The sequence below is a fragment of the Dreissena polymorpha genome, chromosome 4 (genome assembly GCF_020536995.1).
Source record: "Dreissena polymorpha isolate Duluth1 chromosome 4, UMN_Dpol_1.0, whole genome shotgun sequence".
NCBI lineage: Eukaryota > Metazoa > Mollusca > Bivalvia > Myida > Dreissenidae > Dreissena > Dreissena polymorpha.
Window position 1 is genome coordinate 131,933,209 of NC_068358.1, and position 23,508 is coordinate 131,956,716.

General features: G+C 33.3%; 1 protein-coding gene across 2 annotated transcripts; it reads right to left on the minus strand.

Moving 5' to 3' along the window:
• Positions 1–392: 392 nt before the first annotated feature.
• On the minus strand, positions 393–23,298 carry LOC127876536 (uncharacterized). Of its 2 annotated transcripts, none has more exons than XM_052421831.1 (18): positions 23,145–23,298; positions 18,152–18,322; positions 17,227–17,570; positions 16,935–17,034; positions 12,959–13,050; positions 11,641–11,707; positions 9,835–9,926; positions 8,882–9,022; positions 8,690–8,737; positions 8,367–8,435; positions 8,090–8,161; positions 6,964–7,072; positions 5,281–5,624; positions 4,845–4,944; positions 4,223–4,318; positions 2,595–2,675; positions 2,035–2,127; positions 393–1,272 (listed from the first exon to the last, which is right to left on the minus strand). In XM_052421831.1, exons 2-18 carry the CDS (start codon positions 18,275–18,277, stop codon positions 502–504), a joined length of 2,745 nt encoding a protein of 914 aa, XP_052277791.1. In that variant the 5' UTR covers positions 18,278–18,322; positions 23,145–23,298; the 3' UTR covers positions 393–501. The 2 variants fall into 2 exon arrangements, with proteins under 2 accessions (XP_052277791.1, XP_052277790.1); XM_052421830.1 differs by lacking the exon at positions 23,145–23,298 and adding an exon at positions 22,464–22,552.
• Positions 23,299–23,508: the final 210 nt, after the last annotated feature.

Here is a 23,508-nt window from a genome sequence, read left to right on the forward strand (position 1 = left end):
ACCCATCGTATCCGTGTTATGGAAGTATCAGTTTCATTAAAAAATATCGTATAATGTTCATTTAAAAATCGTTTCAATATCATTAAGACACCATATCCGTTTCATTGAACTATATTTAGTTCCATAGACGTGTCGAATCAGTCCAATTAACATTTCATTAAACATTTAAGGTGCAAATCGACGGCAAAGTTGATGTTTTATATCCAAAGCCCGATTATACATTGAATGTAGTTTTTGTTAAGGCGTATACAACCGCAATCACCATATATATATATTTGTGATTTGTGATATATATATAATATATATATATATATATATATATATATATATATATATATATATATATATATATATATATATATATATATATATATATATTTTAACTTATTTGAACTTAGTTATACTGTTGTAATATATGCCAAACATTTAGCGAACAGCTCCGATCCCAACTTTTCTTGACAATAACGCTCCCCTTTTTCATTCCAAAATCTATAAAATCGGTCATTTCTTTGTCAGTGGGTATTGCAGTTGAGTGAGATATCGATATATCCCGCCAACAGGTTCGCTCCAATTCTGCCGATCTTGAGTCGTAGCCGTGTGCTGTGATGTCCTGAGAGATGCGCCCAGTTTTCTACTATAATTCGCTGCTGATGGGTGAGTTGTGCCTGCCTGTGTGTCTAAGGTGCTTTCTGCCTTGCGGGTATGCAAAACGGCCGATCCCGAACTTGGAGACTGTGGTGTACTCATGTTCCGTTGATTCATGGTAAGAACGGCGTTGGTGTTTGGGGACCCAGGACTTGTTGGTTTTTGTTCAACTTGTGAATATGTGTTTGTAACGCTTGCATCCTTTTTGACACGTGCATCTTGAAACTCAACCTTGTCGCTGCAATCAAAATCTTGTGATTTTGTGTCCGTATCCTGCTGGCTGGTATTAATTTGAGGATCACTCTGATGAGGTTTACTATCCACTTCAGCTGAATCCCTGGGCTCAAGGATCTCGTGAGCTTTAAAGCCCTGTGCTACGCCTTTAGCAAGAACGGATCCTTCTTCGTGCAGTAAAAGTGCTGGCCATACGAGAAATTTCATGGTTTCTCCCGACTGTGTATATGGCTTGTAAAGATCGTAGTTTAACTGTGTATTTTCTGCTTTTGCTTTTGCAAAAACTACTGGTGGATCTTGTGCGTTCATCAGCCAGCAAAGTTTTACACACTCTTCGACGTACTTCAAGATAATTGGATTGCTTGAATACCTTGGATATTTGGAAATAAAACCCTGTGATAAGATGAAAGCAAAATATTTATTTTAGAACAACAGCAAGACTCGGTATACCTGAATATATTCGAATCTATTAGAATATAAAACAGGATTTGGACTTTACATCATTCAAATTATATGTTCTCTTAAACAAAAAAAGGACTGATATTGTCATGAATATGGACCTCAACTAAATATTAAACATAAACTTATACATTTGAACACTTGGTTTGCAAGTGACAGTAATAATCATAATATTTGATAACAGTGATGACGTCAATTATTTATTGAATAAATTACGATAATAATTTGCATTCGTTTTGTTTGCGGTGAGGAGATGTGCTTTTAATATATTATCCTCTCTATGCAATTAAGGGATTAATATATGTTTATTCCTTATCGGGCTAATTATTATTATGATTATTATATTTTTTGTCTGTATTTCCAAACTGATATTTATTTCATTTTTTCCGGAAACTGGAAAAGCATATTCTAAATGCGCAAACGGTGTTACCGTAAACAGAAATTTGCTTGACTATAATCCACGAAAATCCAGTATAATGTGATGTTGTTGTTCTTGTTGACATTATTAAGTTATCATTCCATTCATAGTTATATTTATGAGTAGACGGGTACAGCAGAGTATGTGCTAAGTACAAACTGTTGTATTAAAATAAATCGAGCTCTTTTAGGTAGTGAGATTATGTGAAGACCGTTAAAATATTTAAACAAAACGAGATTCCTGATTGACAAGACAATTGGGGCGAACACTAAATATACCTTTAAGACCTGCTGCGCGCTCGATTCAGCGGTTTGTTTTCTGATCTCTTTTATAAGTGCCTTTAGGTCTACTGTGTCGGAATGTTGTTCTTCCTGCAGAAATATCACGTAAAATTAGAGATGCTGGGTTAGTACGTAGATGTTTGGGTATTTGATAGCGTTTTTAAAAAAATGTACAATAATACATTTTACAATTTACTAAGATAAACTATTAAATTCTAAATGAGTGAGATTTGCTTATATATGTATCATTTTTGTATATACACGTCATGTGTGAACTGAATTGTTCTTTATAATGTCGTTCGAAAATTATGTTACTTAGCAGTAAGACTCCATTTCATAATAGTCTTAACAAATTGATCAACATAGCGATAAACAAACCATTACTATTCTAACAGGTCCATCCCTATTTGCAAAAATGCACGTTATTTAAAAGGATAATTCTATTTATACAGAGAATATTTTGTAAAGAAGTATTGAAATAGACAAAATTGATGAATTAAATGCTGACTTATACCAAAACTTACAAATACAACAAACAAACAACAACAGCCAATTACCTCTGCAGAACGCATGAATGCTACTTGCTGTAGGTGATTGACTTGCTCGGCTGCTTTTTCTTTACAGAATTCTTGAATCTTCTACAAAACGAAACTAATGTTAAACCCTAGTCGTCCAATCAGAAACAAGTAACATTGCAACGCCACAAAACAATGGTTTAATTTTTAACGTATTAATTAAATTGCAATTATAGTGCACCAAGCACGCACAATTCAGCTCAATACTTCAAACCAAACTAAAGCTGAAGGGCGGATACAGTTTTTAAACTTTTACTGCCAGTGACCTTGACCTTGATTCAACTGGACCCAAATATTATCATAAGATAGATGTCATCAACTAAAACACACATTTTCAGAATAATACCCCATTAAATGGAAAGTTCTTGATCAAAATATACTGTTCTATTTTCAGAAACACTGTTTTTCACATTTCCAAACTAGTCCAAAATGGAATACTACGCTAGTTATACCTAGTTTAAAGGACTAGTTTTCCAACGATACAACTTTCATCGCGATACCTAATATTATTGGCGAGGCATTATCTGGACAAAATCTCAGCATTGAAATTCAACAAGGCAACTACTGTGTGTTTTCGTCATTTAGATATATCTACATATTGTTTCATAGACGAAGCGTGTTTCATTGTATGGTGTATTCAACAGTGAACTATAAAAAGTAATAAAGGCCAATAGCTCTTAAAATCTGAAAGCAGGATTTATAGCTCTTGTAAACTGCACACCCCTTCAATTTGTTGTACCTACCTACCAATGAACGGGAAGTGTTACAATCAAGTTACTAACAAAACTGTAATATTTTGAATAGTTGTAAACAATTATAGTTACAAGCAAAACAATAAGAAACAGTTATATCTCTAGGATCAAACCATAGTTCTCAAAAAGCAAAAGTTATCTCGCTACCATAACATATGTTTCTTTGACATCAGCGTTATTTGGATCGTCTGATTACAATACATTCAGTTAATGAATCTTTGACATTCTTTTTGACAATAGTCATTTTGCAAAACTCTGAACATGTAAATAACATTATATTAGTTTAGAAGGATTAAAGCGTGTGCAACTTTATGTAATTGGGGGTCACATAGGTTTTTAAACGTAAAATGTTCAAAGGACATCCATCTCCTCCTTAGCCATATTGTCCATATAATTTAATAACACATGATGTTATTCTTAAATAGACGAGCGCGTTAAAACTTTGAGCGACATCTCCTCTTTAATAACTTTTGAAATTTATACCAGATTTTATATGCACGGTGCTCTGAATACTCTGTAAACAAGTTACTACATCTTAATCATTCTTGAATACGCGGAACTCTATTAACCCTCGCGGCAGCAAAAATTGTTTATTTCAAATAAATACATGTTCATATTTCATTATTACACAAACAGAACGGGTTTCGAAGTTTAGATAAGGGGTTTTCGTGTCTTATAGACACATTTCTAATCTCTACTGATAAGATTGGGTGCGCACGATACAAGGCATAACCAACATGCTTAAAAGATAAAGTATATTGATTAACTTGAAGAAGCTAATGTGAGATCATGATCATTGTGGATATCAAAAGAATGTTATCGTTTGTAACAAAAAAAAAACACCAAACAAAAACGTACCATCAGACAGAAAAGGAGTTTTTGAATTGACTTCTCTTCGTCAAACGATTCCTGTAACACCTCAAATGCGTCTGTCCACTGGTTATCGTATAGTACCTATGGAAGTAATTGGGAAAACATATGTTAAAGGTTATTCAAGATCACTTACTTGTTATAATAATTTTCTGTGAATTCGTAAAAATGTTTAAAGAACATTAAATTTGTTGAAATGCTTATGTGCTTTTTAAGAACGGTAAAAGCATTCGCATTAGCGAACAATCTAAAAATATTTGTATTACGTAAGAGAACACTTTGTATCTTAAATGATTACTTAATTCCATAAATGGCCTCCATACTAAGTATTTAATTTGACACTCAAGTGTGATATGTACAGGATATTTTAAATTATTACGTCTAATATAAAAAGTGGGTTTGCAAAAAGGACGTAAGCAACACCATCAATACCAATTGCGGTATATTAGATAAAAATGTAAACGATAGCAAAACTAGACAATATTCAATTTAAAAAACACACATTTGTTTTGTATTTTACAACAGACTTTGGTTAGATCTTCATATAATATACCTATTTATATTTCAAAAGTAAAACTCGTTTTAAGGATTCAAAACACATTTAACATACCGAGTGCCTTTCAGCCAGCTTCGTAGGTCGGTTTGGATCACTAACATCAGCAATCTGGGGATTGTTATCTGTGAGCCTGTCACTTAACAACTTGCTCAACCTGTAAACATTATTTTGTTAAAAATAATAAAATATGTAATCGTCGGTAAAATCATTTTTGTGTTAGAAACTGTAGATGTGAAAATAAAATAAATATGAACAACACATAATACAAATTTGTTCAACAATCAATCGGTTCAATTTACAATCTACTCATTTGCATCTTAATGGCATTAAGGACAAACAATAAAAAAAACAAATATTTGACCGACACCTTTATTACTAGCCGATAACTATAACATGCTGAATTTAGTGTATGCCTTTGGCAAAGTTATCATGAAACGAAATTTTGACACTGTTTCTTATCAATTTTTTTCTGGTTTAACTGTTAGAATACCTTGATTTGCAATCCGATAGTTCCATCCCAACCATATCGTTTTCTACCGTAAGTTCGGATAGCCTTCCCGACAACTTTTGTTTTTCATATGAAAGAGCTGTAATGTTATTATTGGCGATTGATAAATTATCTGTGAGTGTTCTGTTACTGGCTTTTTCCTTCGACAGGTCAGAGCTGACAGATTCGTATTTCACTTTATATTCTTCTTCTCCACTCGCGTGATTTTCCGATGACGTTTTCAGCTGCAGGATTTCCTTCACATGCGATTGTTCACTTGACTTAAGTTTTTGCTCTAATTCATTCATTTTTTTCTGCATATTTTCAAAAATTTTCATCTCTGCAAACTGTATAATACCATGAAAAAGAGTATATTTTTGTAAAGGTAGATATTTTATTTGAATATCAGAGTTGGAATTTAACATACGTTTTATTATTCAAAACGGATACTGAATCGAATTTCTGCCATAACCATTACATTTTCTTTAAATCCTTTTTTCATTTTTCCTTCGGCGCCAAACAAACACGGATAATACCGTAAACATTAATGCGATTCCGGCGAATACACGCAACAGCACCGTATCATATCAGAACATGTTTACTCTCTTGAGATAAGTGTGCTATTTTAGCTCCCAAAGTATTACGTTAGGCTCGCATTTTTCCACCCAAACTATTGAAAAAGGTATATAGGTCCATATAACCAAACTATAGTTCATACTTATTTCCTGGGTTGATGTTGAATAAGACAGCATAATTGTAATGAAGTTTTTGTCATGATGAGCAAGGGTTTAGTTTGTAGAACAACAACTATTTTTGTGTCGAATGCTTGCACCGGGTAAAGCATGAAATATACGGCAGATAATAAACGGATATTCTGGACAGAGGTATATCACGCTCAAAGTATATATCCGTCCGATGCTGCTGATATGCAAACAAATGTAAAGAATTAATTGATTTTAGATAAAGCCGTATTAATTACACCATAAACGTTCCAATTTTACCACTGTTACCATCAAACACTACTTTTACACGCACATATTTGCGCAATTGCGGTTGCCTGTTATTCCCAACGAGTTTATAATGATTATGTATCAATCTTACAACACGGAAAGGAGTCTTAGAATTAGTTGTTGTTTTCTACAAGTACAAACAATAAATTTTCTTATTTTTTTCCATGACTATGAGATAGCTGCTGCAAATTTGCTTTATTCCGTTCTGAGTATCTATTATTTTCATATTGTTCACTGAACAACAGTATTTGGTATATTCATGCGGTTTTGCTGACATTTGCAATGAAAACTGGGCATCTCGTGCGTTTTACAGTGTTTACGTTCGGGTTTGATCCGTTACCGTTTCCCGTACAAGCAGGAAGCGCACTATTGTTCCCGGTAGTATCCGTTTTCTTTAAGCGCTTTGTAACTTTAAATACTATTTCATAGTTCTTTACACCAATCTAGTCATATTAATCGCACACTTAAGTTAAACAGCTCAGCAATAAAATAATTTTATTAAAAATGGGAACTGGTCTGTTATATAACATTTTAGCTTGACAATACCCGTATACAATTGGTATTTCTATCCCTAAAACAATGCAGATGATGAAAGAATTAAACAATAAAAGCTTACAAATGGTTTTCACGGAGACCCTTCCTTAAGTGGTGGATCATAAATATATTAAACATTTACCGTCGTAGTTCCATTGTGGCATCTTTCATGGTCATCAAGATCTTGCTGAGTCTTTTTATAGTTTTGCTCTAATTGCACATCCTTTTCAATCAACTGCTTCAATTGCGGACTGAATATGTAATATGAATTTTGATATGTCTTTTAATGTTCCCGTTTCATTATGTATGTACTAATATTAATTATTTGTACTTTGATTGTGTCTGGACGTAAAAAAGAGTTTAACGTCGATTTACTTTTTCTGTCTGAATAGCATACAAAATAATGCAAGATCCACTAAACGTTCTTACTCATTTTAATGTCCACATACGCTTTTATTACAGTAAACGCTCTGAATGTTTCGACTCATTTTGTTTATAAACTGTATGTGGTGTATGTATAGCTTCAAACGTAGGTATTGTGATTTTGTCATTACATTTATAATATCCATGCATTTTCGTGTTCTGTATTACTATATTGCACTGCTAACTGCAGCGTTATTTGGACCATTTATACTTTATCCACATTGATATTGGATCGAGATAGCTCTGATCAATACGACGAATTGCTTTTTCAGTATTTTGCTTTTTAGCACCACTATATTTGAGGATTTTCCAAAATGTTTTTATTATTTGGTGTATGTATAGTAGTTAGAATGTGTGCTATAATATCAGGTGAAACATTGACATCCTAAAAAATGCTTTTAATTTTTAATTTATGTTTAGAATTCTTTCAGCGATAAGGATACTTCCAAGATCGAAGCTAAGCAATTAAAGTCAGAATATATTATTTGCGCATATATGCGGAAAGCAACCGTGTCAATCAGAAAACTTTCATGTTTAAAATATTACTGCATAATGTAAATTAAGTTTGACATTTAATGATTTATTAAGTGATAATAAAATACCCCATACATCGGATGATCAGTGAATAATTTAAAACTCTTTTGAAGCATACCATCTTTTAAATACAGTATTTATTTTTAAGCATATTTGAACATACGTATATTAAATATAACAATCTTCAAGTTAGCATTATCACAGTCTTTTGCGAAAATGAATGAAAACAATACTTTTTGAAAAACGTATTTACACCGATTGTTATGCCAAAAAGAAATCATTAATGTGGGACAAAAAGAGGAACAACAAACCTTGGTTCGTTGAAAACGTTTGTAAAAACAGTAGATTCTTCTTTCAGTAACTTGATAGTTTTTTTAGCCGTGCTGGAATGATACAACAGAGGGGCTCTATTGTGATATTATTTATTAGTTCATTGCTGTTTTGAAACGGTATATAGTTAAGTTTTAAAACATTGTAATGTTTATTGAAAGTTAGTTTAAACACTGTTTATTTTCTAAAATGATATATTCCAACCATTGACATACATACATATATTATGACTTTGCTACGAATGATGTCAAATCTTACTTCACTCTTTTCTGAAGTAATTCTTTCTGCTGTTTCAAGATGATAATTGATCCTTCTTTTTGTTTCAGTCTGTAAATTAAGTGTATACATCACATGCACATTAAATAATTCAAATTTTACAATATCTTATCAATAAAGAAAGTTAGTATTTTACAATAGATGTGATAATAGTTCGACAAAGTTGTAAAACATCCATTTAATCGGGCAATTTAAACATAGCTACAATTCGCATCAGTGTAACGGGTTTGTTCATAACCATTATGCAAAAACTAAAAACTGCACAGATATGATGTTAATACTATATTATTTTAGGCCATGCTTACTGTCGGTGAAGTTTACATGTCTCGTCGTTACTTTCAGACTGTACGAACCTAGAAATAATAATAATAATAACGATAATATAAATAATAATAATAATAACATTATTAATAGTTATAATAATTATAAAAATAATAATAATAAAAATGATAATAAAAATAATTAAATAATTACAAATCAAATCGAATTCAACCTACTGTAATGAAATATTGAGTTTCTTAATTTCTTCCTCGTGTTGTACTATATCTTGTTGAAGAAGGTCCATTTCATTCACAAGAGTTTTTTCGTTTTTCTCACAGATCTTTTGCAAGTCTTCTGGTGCTTTCGCCAAAAGTTCACTGAAAGCAATATTTGGCATTATACAAAATCGCATAAGTTTTTTTTTTAAACTGATGTTGTCCCAACTTAAAATACTGTTTTGAAATCACATGCATACACATGACAATAGCAATAGCAATTTGTTTACAGCACACTATTTGATTTTACTATTGATTGAACGTGTGTGTGTGTGTATGTGTATGTGTATGTGTATGTGTGTGCGTGTGTGCGTGTGTGCGTGTGTGTGTGTGTGTGTGTGTGTGTGGTGCGTGCGTGCGTGCGTGCGTGCGTGCGTGCGTGCGTGCGTGCGTGCGTGCGTGCGTGCGTGCGTGCGTGCGTGCGTGCGTGCGTGCGTGCGTGCGTGCGTGCGTGCGTGCGTGCGTGCGTGCGTGCGTGCGTGCGTGCGTGCGTGCGTGCGTGCGTGCGTGCGTGCGTGCGTGCGTGCGTGCGTGCGTGCGTGCGTGCGTGCGTGCGTGCGTGCGTGCGTGCGTGCGTGCGTGCGTGCGTGCGTGCGTGCGTGCGTGCGTGCGTGCGTGCGTGCGTGCGTGCGTGCGTGCGTGCGTGCGTGCGTGCGTGCGTGTGTGTGTGTGTGTGTGTGTGTGTGTGTGTGTGTGTGTGTGTGTGTGTGTGTGTGTGTGTGTGTGTGTGTGTGTGTGTGTGTGTGTGTGTCTGTGTGTGTCTGTGTGTGTCTGTGTGTTTGTGTGTTTTGGAACAAATTCAACGATCTTTAGTATGTATCTTTACGATATTAAATCTCAACGTTAACAGTGCATAAGAAGCGAAACTATTGAGAGTGATACGCTTAAATTACACTACTTGAACATAGAAATACCGAGTTCGAGATTCCTGTAATTCACGATTCAGTCTTTCGATTTCCACTTCCAGTTTTGTAACCTCCTCCGTTTTCTTCTGGAGCAATTGCAACTAAAATCCAGTTCAAAGTTCTATATTTCTATAAATGTATCGACAAATACATGTAGAAAGTTATTAGCCACATGGATACATGCTCCTAAGTACATGGCCATATTCTCCTTTTTGCAGTTTGAAATAACAGTAGTATTTAACATTGTGAGCATGCGGACCCGTACCCGTACACGTTGTAGGGCATTGACTATTTGTGTTGCGCCTTTAGATTTCACATACACCTCCGCCAAATATCTACAAGTCTGATATAATTGTTATTTAATTCTACAATCGATAAAATTCTTAAATATTGTATAAAATACGTAAACAATGCATATAACTTGAACATATTTGATTTTTACTCGTCATGGAGACGTTTAGAATAACACTTTTGTTTCGAGTGAATCATGTTTCAACTAATTTTTAGTATTTACCTCTGCAGACCCTACGATTTTTATAATACAATTAAATAACACAAGAAACCCTAATTTTAGACCAGTAAATACAGTTAATAAATCTCTGAGTTGACCAATCATGTGTTGACATGTGTTCTATTTCGCTGTCTGTTTTTAACTTATGTTACTGTGAATTATGTCCTATTGTGACCGGATTCAGTTATACTGGCACAGTACTTTCTTCTTCAACATGTCTCTGTACCATGTTAATAAACACCGACAAAACGGTATTGATAAGCAGGCTTATAAACACGTTCTACTGTATCAACTCGTGTTTCATGAAAAGTGAAAAGAGTGGCTCGTGATAGGCATTTATCATATGCTTATCAAAAAAAAAATAACACATTTGCTTAGAGACTTTTCTAACGCAACACTTTTCAAACTTGAATATCTGAGTTATTAGATAAGATTTTGAAATTAAAATTTTACGTGTGATCATTTGACTACATTATAAGCAAGCCCACGATAAAATCATTCATCCGTGACGATTTGACGCTTAAGCACGTGGGTATGGATAGTTTCGTCTTTTTGCACGTGGAAATGTTGAAACGAAATATTAATAAAAAATTATTTTATTTCATCATTTAAGGTGGATTCATGTACCGGGAAAACATAGAAATAATTTATAAAAAATTATGACTCATGAATATTCAGAAGCGCAACCACGCATTTTTGGTAAATTGCATGATATTCACCCCACGTAATAAAGCTTCCGATTGTCACGGATGAATGATTTTATTATCTTGGACCAAATGTAGTCAAATAATCACATCTACAATTTTGAATGACAATCTATTCTTATAAGAGAGATATACAAGTTTGACAAGTGTTGCGTTAGAAAAGAATCCAATACACTTGCAGGTAACCTGCAATTTGCCAAAATGCGCGGTTGCGCTCTTAAATATTCATATGAGCCATACAGTTTTATAAACTAGTTTTATGTTATCCTGATGTAAAAACCCACCTGAAATGGGGAAATTAAAATATATTTAGAAGAATATTGCGTTTCACCATATCCACGTGCAAGCAGATGAAACCATGCATACCCCAAGTGCTAAAGCGTACGATCGTCAATGATAAATGATTCTATCGTGGACTTGCTCCGAATGTAGTCAAATGATCTCACGTAAAATTTTAAATCAAAATCTGAACTAATAACTGAGATATTTAAGTTTGAAAAGTGTTGCGTTAGAAAAGTCTTCAAGTGTACACTTTCCGCATAATAAATATGAAAATGACAAGCAATAATACTTCATCATTACAATATGGGAAAAAATTACCGCCACTTCTGCAGAAGCATTGTCGAAATTATCTGCAACATGCAAATTTGCTTTGCTTTGGGGTTTGCTGAAACGATACATCATCGTTGTATTCGTAATACATGGTCAATTGTTATTTTCTTTTTATATTTTAGTAGAACATTAAAGACGGATATCTGTAGCTTGATAACGACAAACTCCAATTATTATTACCAAAATTAGTTATAAGAGAAAAACAACAACAACATATTGATGTAATCTTCGTATGGTATAGTGATGTGCCTGTATTCGTTAAACAAACGAAATAAAAAAGCGACAAACTCATTTAATTCCTATTTTCATATTGTCCCTCCAGGAATATTTGTGAGTCAAGTTTGGTGAATCACGGCCAAAGTGTTCGTTTCAAAACAAAAAGGATACACGTTTGGAATCTCTTAGAAAGAGTGCATACAATTTTTTGCTTAAGGCGTTTGTCTTTGTTTGGCGCATTTCCTATATAATGGTCGAACTTAACTATACTGGATGTGTTATAAATTATGTCCTAAAATACGGATACAATGCAAAATAAATGGAATATTATTTATATGGATACACATAGTTTAATAAACAAGATGTACATTTTTGTGTTGGTAGTACCTTTTGATATAAGATTATCGTTCGATATAAGAACTGAATTCACGTGTCGGGTATAAAGGAATACTTAAAAACCTAAGTTTTAACAGGAGTAATAAACCAGCTAATGAGTCATTTTAGTACGGATAAAATACGTATAAACATGTATCATTTTAAGAAATGAACGGCGTTCAAGCAATTTGAATATTAAGAACGACATAAAATTATAAATTAGATCCCAATGTTAAGAAGACAGGAAAATAATTAGAGATCGCCGCTTCCAAAGGACCTTACCACCCAGTATGTGTTTGGTTAGCTAAAAGCCGATTATATTCGGTGAACAAATCTGGTAAAAATTATATATCAATGTGTGTGTATTTCGAAGTTAATCATTACCGAGTCAGAGGCTACATTATGTTTGGACACGGAGTGTGCCACAGCACTGCTTTCTAATTAACTTACTACACTCACGAAAGGTGGGAAGAAGTTTGAATTATAGCTGCAATTACCAACAATTTCGTTGTTACTGAAAGATTTTTCAATTATGGTGTGATCTTTTTGTGGGGGGGGGGGAAGCCGGAGTAACCGGAGGAAACCCCACATACCCGAAATGGTGACCACCAACAAAACTCACATGCAGCCGGCAACGGGAATTAAACCCGGGTAGGCTAATTGAGAAGCAAGTTTACCAACCATTGCGCTAGCCGGACAGCCACATATGACATACCAAGAATGTTGTATGGATATTTGAGATTTCATATTTTCATATTCCGTCACGAGCGCTTCATATATGCCATGGTCATTTGGTATTTTTAATTCCTGAAAGTAAGATAAAACAAGTGTCACACGTGATTATATATAGCCATTATTAAATGTTGATAGTTTGGAAAGAAGAAAGGGGTGATGCTCATATGTTTTACCCGACTGGAAACAAACACAATTTCTTATGGCCTAATTGAGTAACAAATGTATGAAGAACAGACAAAAACGAACAGTTTCTCGCACACGCATCCCCGTATACGTAAATAAGTATGAACATACGAACTTGATAGGAGTCAGTGAATTGCATATTGTTACTTTTAAACGTATGAGACCAAATTCGCAAGATTTATACATAAATATCCATTGAGTGTATATACTGGTAACAAGTCTAGTATAGCACAACAACATTGACCTTATAGTCATGATTTCAATTAACATATGCTAGAGTCTTGCATTGTATTCAATTTTCTTTTGTGTTGTTCTTGCACGTTTGCAACGATTTTAATGGCATGATAACCGTGATTCACTAGGATTGTCTTTTTTAAAGGAAAAATGAAAATAACATGCATAGTTTCCATATGGCACTCTATCCACATACTAAGTGAAATCACCTCGCTTTAGTTCTTGTTGAGTTGTCGCAGGATCAATATTTTTATTGTTTATTATTTCAGTAACCATAGCTTCCCCAATAATGGGCTAACGAAAATATCAAAATAACGTGCATATTCTTCAAATATGTATCCACATACAAAGTGTTATTATTAATAGCATAGCTTATGTACATTTAAAGTGATTGTATGGTCCAGATTTAAACGCACAGATGTTCTCACATAAATACGGACACACGGACATTTTGGGCAGACGGACGGATCAGGGATAAACCTTAAGTCCCATCCAGTTATACCGATGGGGAGTTATAAATGTATTTTACGTTTTAGCTTGATTTTTCATTGAATAGTTCGGATATACTACTCGCACATTGACGTCTGTGTAATGCTCCGTTTAAGATAAACGTGCACATGTCCATATCACTCTTTCTACTACAGGTATTCCATTGAAACTTCACACATGTCTTTTGGGTCACTGATAAAGTTCAACAACACAGAATTGCAATTTAGCAGAATAAATCCTCTTTTTGTATGCGGGAATTTTACGATACCGTTTTCGCGCCAATACTTCATATCTCTTTATTTACTAGAGCTCTTGCCGTCATAAAACTCAGAACATCTGTTCTATGTCTTTATGAGCATTTAGTTACTATGATCTACACACGCATTTTAAAAAGATTATGAACATTTTTGTACCTATTAAAGTCCGGTTGTGGTTAACATGCATGATGAGGGCTAAGGGTTTGCAAACAACAATTACATATCTCTGAAAAAACTACAGATATGCAATGAAAACGTCTATTATTCCCATTTATCTGAAATGCAATTTAGCAGAATAATCAGATTAACGTTTGAATGCAACAAGTCAATACTTTTTTATCGACTACAGATATTGTATTAAATACCATCTATGCCTCAGTGGTCATCATATATGTTCACTTTCCTAGCACCACACTTATTACTTGCAATTAAGCAGAATAATGCTCTTTTTCAATTAATATGATTTAAGTTAAGCCATAGTTAGTCGAGAAATTTAGAATGCATTGACTAATCTTGATGAAACTTTGGATATTTAAAGCCTTTTATTTGGGGAAAGAACGCTCAATGTCAGTAGTGATATATATATTTTGATGAAATTGTTTGTGTAGGTAGGCTACATGCTGATCTAGCGTTGGATTACATTTGATGCATGCAATACCGTAGTCACTGTATCCAAAATTGAAAAGGAATTCCCTTCAACTACTAAAGTGTAAAAGGAGATATATTGCTTGAATTTTTTTGAAAAAATCGTACATGCAGACCTAGCAGGAGTTCGCATTTGGGAACAGTCGGGCCAAGTTGTTACTAATTGTGGTAAAAACGTTTCCACTTAATAACTTGATTTTTCTTTGAAGTATAGTGCTGAAAGTTAGTTTAACTAGCATACATGCAGATTTATCTTGGCGCGTGTACCTTTAACAAGTTTGAATGTTAGTGTGATAAAAAGTAGTATGCGAAGTATGATATTTTAAGGTGATATTGCTTTAAATGTCAAATATTCAGCAAACAGTATCAATAATTATACATAAATGTTATCTGCCAAACTTGTTTATACAACTAGAAATTCATATTATTATTATTTTACATTTGTGAACAAATCAAAGATACGAATTGTTTTAACACGGTCTACAGTTACTGCACACAAATTGTAAATAGATGCCACAAACAGAAAGGAAAGTTCATGTAGAAAAAAACAAGAACAAGAATTTGATTTGATGAAAGGGTGTGCGGTATTTATATAACGCAGACAACATATAGAATAATACCAATATGAAAAAATAGCGACTTATAGAAACCTTACTTACGCGAGGTGTAACAATATTTGCATGTTTCAATTAACCCGACCGAAACTTAGTTCTAGAGCAACACGAATCTTGTTTTGGTATTTAATTTTACGTTGTAGATAAATTTTGCTACCTTAACCAAAATAACCTTCATTTTGCGACCAAATTACATACATACAATACTTAATTTGGAAATGTAAGCAAGGAAATATCTTGACTATATTACACTTAAAGGCAATATAAATTGTTTTTTATAAGGAAATCTTTCGAAATATTTTTTAATAAAGGTTTACTAAAAATATTGGAAAGATTGAATTATTGCGCTATTTCAAATATCTTAAAGTACTTTTATACTAACAAGGGCTATTTGTAAAACACACAAGCACCCAAATTGGCTGTCAGTTGTAGTGGCAGCCATTGTGTGAATACGTTAGTGTATGATTGGCAATTTAAAGAAGAATTGCTCGCGTGACTCATGGAGTTGCTGATGAGAGTTTGTTGTTTATTTGTCATAAACTTCACTGTGACCTTGACCTTTGACATAGAGTCCTGAAAACCAATAGGGGTCATCTGTCGGTCATGACCAATGTCCAATGAACTTTCTTGATCCCAGGCTGAACCATTCTTGAGTTATCATCCGGAAACCATTTTACTGTTTCGAGTCACTGTAACCCCATTTTATTGTTTTGAGTCACTGTGACCTCGACCTTTGACTAAGTGACCGAAAAATCAATAGGGGTAATCTGCCAGATGTGATCAATGTATCTATGAACTTTCCTGATCCCAGGCCTAATCGTTTTGAGTTATCATTCGGAAACCATATGGTGGACGGACCGACCGACGGACGGACCGACCGACATGTGCAAAACAATATCAATATACCCCATCTTCTTCGAAGGTGGGCATAAAAATTTAGATAGAAATGTTTAAACGACATTATCTTTGTATCCTAATAAATAGGAAAATGAAACCTCAAAGAACATTAATTAATCAAATATTATTCGATCCTGTTTGTATGTTTAATCGGTATTCAACGTTTAAATGTAGTCGTAATTAAATTGTTTTCGAACGAATAGTGCTTCCATCATTAGACACGAGATATCAGGGATTTTTCCAATGCCATTTTTTTCCGGATCCACAACATTCATGAAGATTTGTTAATAACTTGACAATATGTAGTATACATTTCGTCGCAAATGTTATATATTCGTATGCGAACATTAAATAAAGTTATTTTCATTTACCACTTGCTATTCAACTTGTACACAGGACTAAATTGAACTTGATCTTTGTTTCATTATGCGAAATAGAGATCTTTTTTCTGTTCTGTATATGGCTTGAGACGTAATGGATCATTGTATTTTATCATTTTATCTTACTTTTCTATTGTATTTGATCTCACAAACCAATTTTCAAATTCTTTCTAGATATGTTTCATATACGTATTCTAATCGAGTTGCATTTAGGTCAATATCCGCTGCACTAAACAAATGACATGCAATATCCTTACTGAACTGATTTCCACCGAATTCGTCGGAGCAAGAGGCTCGCTTTTATCTGCCGTGATGGAACTCTTCTCAGTGTCCTTATTGTTCATCAATGTTGCCAACCTGTATATGTTCAATTATTTATAATTTAATACGTAAAAAAGCGATCCAATAGAATAATTAAATAAGTGTATCTACATCATATCAAAATGCCATCATTTCAGATCTCGATACGCACTATTAACTCTTAAAGGCTATTTTCGATGCAAGCGGTAATATTGTTTTAAACAATTCAAATATTTTTTATTGACATACCTTTCCATGAATTTTGACAGTTCTTTACTAAGCACGTCACATTGGGTTGACTTTGATTCAAGCTCCCTTTCTTTAGTCTGTAGATCCAACATAATTGCATCTTGTTTAATATTAGAAAGCTGCAAATTTAACCTGAGTTCGTCGTTTGCAATCTTTTCTTTCGATAGTCTTTCCAGGGTCATATCGTACTCCCGTCTTATATCTTCTTCTGATTGCTTAACAGACATATTTGTTTGCATGATTCGCTCTATTTCCTTTTTGCTGTTAGTTTGATTTTCTTGCAGTTTGTTTTCTAATGCGCTAATCTGTTCTTGTAAACATCTTTGTTGATGCTTGCTTGATAACTGCAAAAATATCAGCATTAAAAGATTACAATATATGACCATATCTGTGAGAATAATAGGTTTTTATTCGTGAGAAAAATACATATTAATAGGAAGTGGAAACTTGTCATGCTACTTTACCTAAATTAGATAGACCATACCCCCTTAAATTCTACTCTAAATAAATTATTCACTTGGATTGTTTGACCTTTGTTCATGCACTTTTTGAATCAGTTTAACGACTCCTTAACTATATTCTTAGCGAGGAACGCTTCTATGTACTAAAATCGTTGACAATACGGAAGCAAATATATTCATCATAACAGGTTTTTAATAAATGTTTAGGCATTTAGGCTACTGCTTAGTTAATATTTGCTACATGGTAATGCAAACTGAGCTAATATTACTTTTGGAATATTAAGTTGATATCAAACCACAACGACCATTGGTCTATATCAAAGGATTATGCTTTGTCAATCTCTGCACAATATTACAAATCGTATCTTTAAATTGATAAAATTAAGTTAATATGAACAATTACACAAATTGTGTCTTTAAATTGATTTATAAAAGATAATACAATAGTGTTTTGTTATACGAACATTTGCTTTTTCGACCAATTGCGCAACTTCATCCCCAAATATCTGTGACAACTTGCGCACTTTATTTGGCAGCTCAGCGCCGCACTCCGTAGATCCGATTTGCTCTTTTACTGGTGTTTCTTCCATTTGTACCACAGCATTGATATGTAGAACTTGTTAACCCGTTTTAATCTACCGAAGAAAAAGAAAACAGTCACGACATATATTGTGCGACGTTTAAACTTTCTTACGCGGATTTGTCAATCGGTTTGACACTGTCGTCGGGTTTGACGAACGGGAGACATCAAAAGGCCTTTTTTCAAAATACGTGGTTACCAATCTGACAAGAACATGCTACATATTTCCATTTTCTAATTATAATCGTTAAAATGTCAATAAGCGCTTCATGTTTTTGAAATGTTTAACTTTTTCAAAGAACTTCTTCATAAATTGCACTGTCGAAACGGAAACTATTGTTAAGCTGAAACCGATTTCAAGACATGCGTTACGAATATTCTGACGTTATTTGTGTAAACGTAGTCAAAAGTGTTAGAATATATAAAACACGAAGAAGCAAGTAACAATCCGATTTCGCATCTTATGGTATATTTAAAAAACACGCTTTTAAAGTAAAGTTATTGATTGGAAATGTTAATTGATTGTACAGGTCCTGTTATAACAAAGCGGCTGACTGAATATAGAGATAAAATAGCTTATGTTACGGGGAGAAATGCAGCAAGTAGAACGGCATGATATGTTCTTCATCCGATAGCTGAAACTACAATATGAGTTTTGTTTTTTACTATTATAAACATTTGAATGTGTTTTCGTCTTAAGATTGTGTTTCCAAACGAGCAATTACAATTCTGGAGTCGTTGTTTAAAAAATTATAATGAGAAAAAATTATATATGCCTTTACTTGTATACAATTTTAAATGAGACCATTGAATTTATTCGCATAATGATCCTAAAAACGATTCGAGTGTGCAAAATGTGATCGATGCCGCAAAAGTTTTGCATTTTGCGCCTGTTCAAAACAAAGACTTTTGGACAGCAGTGCCTTAAAGCGTGTATGCTCGATCTTATTCCTTTTTGTCTTAACATATAAAACGCTGATGAATCAAAAGCTAGAATAAAAATTCAAAAGAAGTAGTGCCAGAAAAGTAACGAAATATCACGGTGCAAAACATATTCTATTGTACAAAATAGCACTCTGTCATGTACACAAAATACGCGTACTCCGTTTGGAAATTCTTATTTGTCAATGATTGTCTACAACAAATACAAGTATATGTCGGTATCGACATTACTTGCTTGTTATCAATTTCGATGAAGTCATGGGGTTCCCACTTTAAATACATGTATCTCCATATCCTTTATTTTATCCGATATAAACACGGATTAAGATATATAGGGGTACATAATATATTATTATATATACATGTATAAACGTCATTTATTTAACTTCTTATACAAGAAAATATATACATTACATTAATTGCGAGGTATATAAAATTTCAATTTCAGACGTGATTGTGGTTTAAGATATAAGACCTTATTGTGACGTTTGATTTCATTACCTCCCCTACACCCCCTCATAGTAATTAAAGGTGCCTACAACGCGGGGTTGTATACAGACCCCGTTTTTTTATATTAACCTCACTGACTGGCACTATGTATATATATATATATATATATATATATATATATATATATATATATATATATATATATATATATATATATATATATGTTTGCTTTCTTTAATAGATTTTTGGTACATACAGTTTGTTACATAAGAGGTGATTTACATTAATTGTGTATTTTCACACTTTTGTTAATAGGTTTATATTGGAATCGTGAAATATACTTGTTTTTATTGAAGTATGTGCACGGTTTCGAAAATTACACGCCATTCATAAATTCGGCAATAATCTCACTATGATATGCAGGATTTCTTAAATGTAATGACCTTATTATGTGCTCGCTAGTGATATTCAAGTGAATGAAGAGTATTTAAATACGCGTCTAGCAAACAGACGTTTAGAGAGAAGATTGTACGGCTTTAAAGGCTAAAGGATATTAAAAAATATAATGTATTAAACCTAAAGATATAAGCACGTAGTCAGATGGATGATTGTGTTCAGTTTCAAGGGGAAGCTTACCGATATTGATACAAATATAGAAATAAGTTACGTTAACGATAAGTTAGGGACTCAAACAGCAACACAGTGCAAAACGATTTTGGGCAGTTCCGACAACGCTATTGAAAATGACAGACGGATAAGGAAAGAGATTGTTAACAGAAAAATGGTTGATTACGAAATGTTTATATTTATAGAAAAGTTTTTCGTAAATTGAATTTGAATGCCGTATGTTTTTTGTATTGTTTATAATCATGAATCATGTCGCATCAGGACCAATTGAGTTTCTTTTTGTCGAATATAAGACATTGTGTTCTCCGCATACACCTTATAGGGAAGAGAAGATATTTTTTACAGGACGGACATGTTGGCTGTCTTAGTAAGTAATTTATTAAGTAGGTTATCAATCGACGGTCGGTAGCCCAGCGATAAAATACAATCGTATCTCATTACTTAGCAAAAAAGGAATGCACTATCATTTATTTAACAGAACGGGTAATAATCCTGTTTATTTGTATTGAGAAAAGGATATTATATCGTGAGCGATATAAGGGCAATAGTATTGGAAAGCCTCTATGCCTATTTAAATAAAACATATTGGATATTCAGTTGTTGTTGTATGCGAACAACATTTCGCTTTGTTTTCTACCCTTGGCTTGTTGCCTTAAAATAAACACGTCTTGTCAGCGCGTAAAACGTTTAATTATTATTATATTCATTTTCATTATATTCATTCTATGTTTGTTTGTTTTTTAAATCTTTTTCCTAACGACATTGAAAATTAGCAACTTTAATGTTTTCGCAAACCTGTATTATCTATAAATATGTTTTAAATACCACACATTTGTAATATGTATGGTAAACATTGTTTCTTAAATTTGATAAAGACGAAGAGGGTTTCTCCAATTACTGAATACTCATTATATTTGAATTTTAATATTTTACGCTTTTGCTAAATTATAAATAAATTAAGAACTTATTCGAAAACTAACAAAACAAACGCTTAAATAAAGCTTAATGTACAAAAGTAGAAGACAATACTTATCAAAGCTCAGACAATGTTCCTTAAAGATACATGCAGAATATAAACTCCTTATAGTTATAATGAATTTGTAAGTAAGCATTGCGACACAATGATATTTAGTAGTATTTTTTGGCATTGGAAATCATTTAATTCAATCGCGCCATGCATTATGTTGAAAATATACATATTTTATGTTTTAACCAATGCTTTTATAAAACCATGTCATTATTCAGGCTGACAGTAAGGTCCTCAGAAAAATGCGGTGTTAATGACGCAAATAGACATGTAAATATACTTCATACTACACACACGCAGGCAAGTACGTGCGCATGCATGGACGCACGCACTGACGCAAGCACACACACGCAGTTGCGCACGCACGAACACACACACACACACACAAACACTCACTCACACAAACACACACGGATCAAGTGAATACCTGTCAAAATAAAGAACTACACTTGGATAGAGCAGCTATCATTGAAACTTCGTTCTGGCTATTGTGAGTCTACTAAGCATATTATTTTGCCCTGGGTTCGGTTGCATTCAGATATTAAGTCTTTCAAATCCACTATAATGTCGCACGCAATCTTTTATTTCGAACCTGATACCTTGACAAATCAAGCATTAATCAACAAATCGCAAAGCCGTATAAGCAAATTTAAGTAAAATATGAGAAATCAAATGATTAATAAAATTCTGAATATTGAGGAATGCAATAGCTGTTTACAAAGTGTTTTACCGCATAATGCCTTATAAACAATATTGTTATCTATCTTTAAATGTTAAAGCTAAATTTCCGTTATAATTGTTGAGACATTCAATATGTTTTAATGTGCATTGACTTACTTGTTGAGCTTGAACTTGTTTTTCAATTCTATTTGTCTGTCTTCTTTGTTATTTCCATATTGGTCCAATATCTTTACATTGTTATCATTTTGAAATACCGTTTTGAAATATGTGAACCATGTTATTGAAATATTGGTTCTACTGTTCGAAAAATATCATTGTCTTTTAAGTGTAACTTTTAACGTATACTGCTCTGGTTGTTATGTTCGTAAATTGCTTAATAAGCAGAAAATAAATTGTTTGATGATATATAGATTGTTTGCTCTAATCCGAATAATAACAATAAAACAACTAAAATAAAAAACAAACTTACTCAATGAACTTATCCAAATAGTTTATGTTGTGTTTGTACCGTTTGAAATCGAAAGTTAAAGAAATTATCGATCAAAGCACAGATAAGCTCAATATTATATAAATGCATGTGTAAAATAACTACCTTATAGTGATAAGGAATGGTTAAGTAAGCATTTCAGCACATTAATATTGTGATTCATGTTTAAAAAATTCAGCGTTATGTTCTTAAAGTAATAATATTTAAAGTGCATTTATTATTTCTTAGTTTAAAGCTATTTATTTCTGCACGTTTCTTCGAAGCCTATAAATTGTTGAATAATTATAGAATAGATGTTTGTGTAGAACCCCTGTCTGGTGACATTGGGAACGCTTTCTGAATAAATCATCAATTCTTTGGTCTCGTGATCGCAAGACCGACACCACGCACATCATGTCCACCACAACCTCATTTATTATTATTGACACTATATAAACTTCATGATTAAGCATACTCAACTCAGTTGGTATCAACCACAGCACATACAAATTAAAACTAAGCACTAATGTGATGGATATGTATCTATAAATTATACAAGTTAATAAAAGATAAAACAATAAAAGCAATTGTTATACTTCTTTTTTATGGACATCAAACAGAGAGTAATTATAGCAAAACAGAAAAAATGAAAGAAAGACAGAGATTTACCCTGCATGAACTTACACCTTGGACTGTGGAACTCGCGAGGTGCAAAGCCATGTTCGTCTGCGTTCTGCTCGTGTTTCCGCGCACATGGAGGCAATCTCCCGTTAATTTCAACTCCAGTTCTTTTGGCGCGAAATTCTGGATACCAAGTGTCAGCTTGAAAACCTTGATGCCCTATTATAGCTGAAAAAAAATCAACCATATCTATAACTGGGAGAAGCCAACTCATGAAACAAATTCTCAGCACCAAAGACGTGTAATCATTTATATAAATCTACCAAACCGACTCACTGGACATGAAATTTACAATGTTGTCCCATTTTCAGTCATATGGACACATTAACTAGTACTTGAATTTTTTTCAAAATACAAATTGGTATGA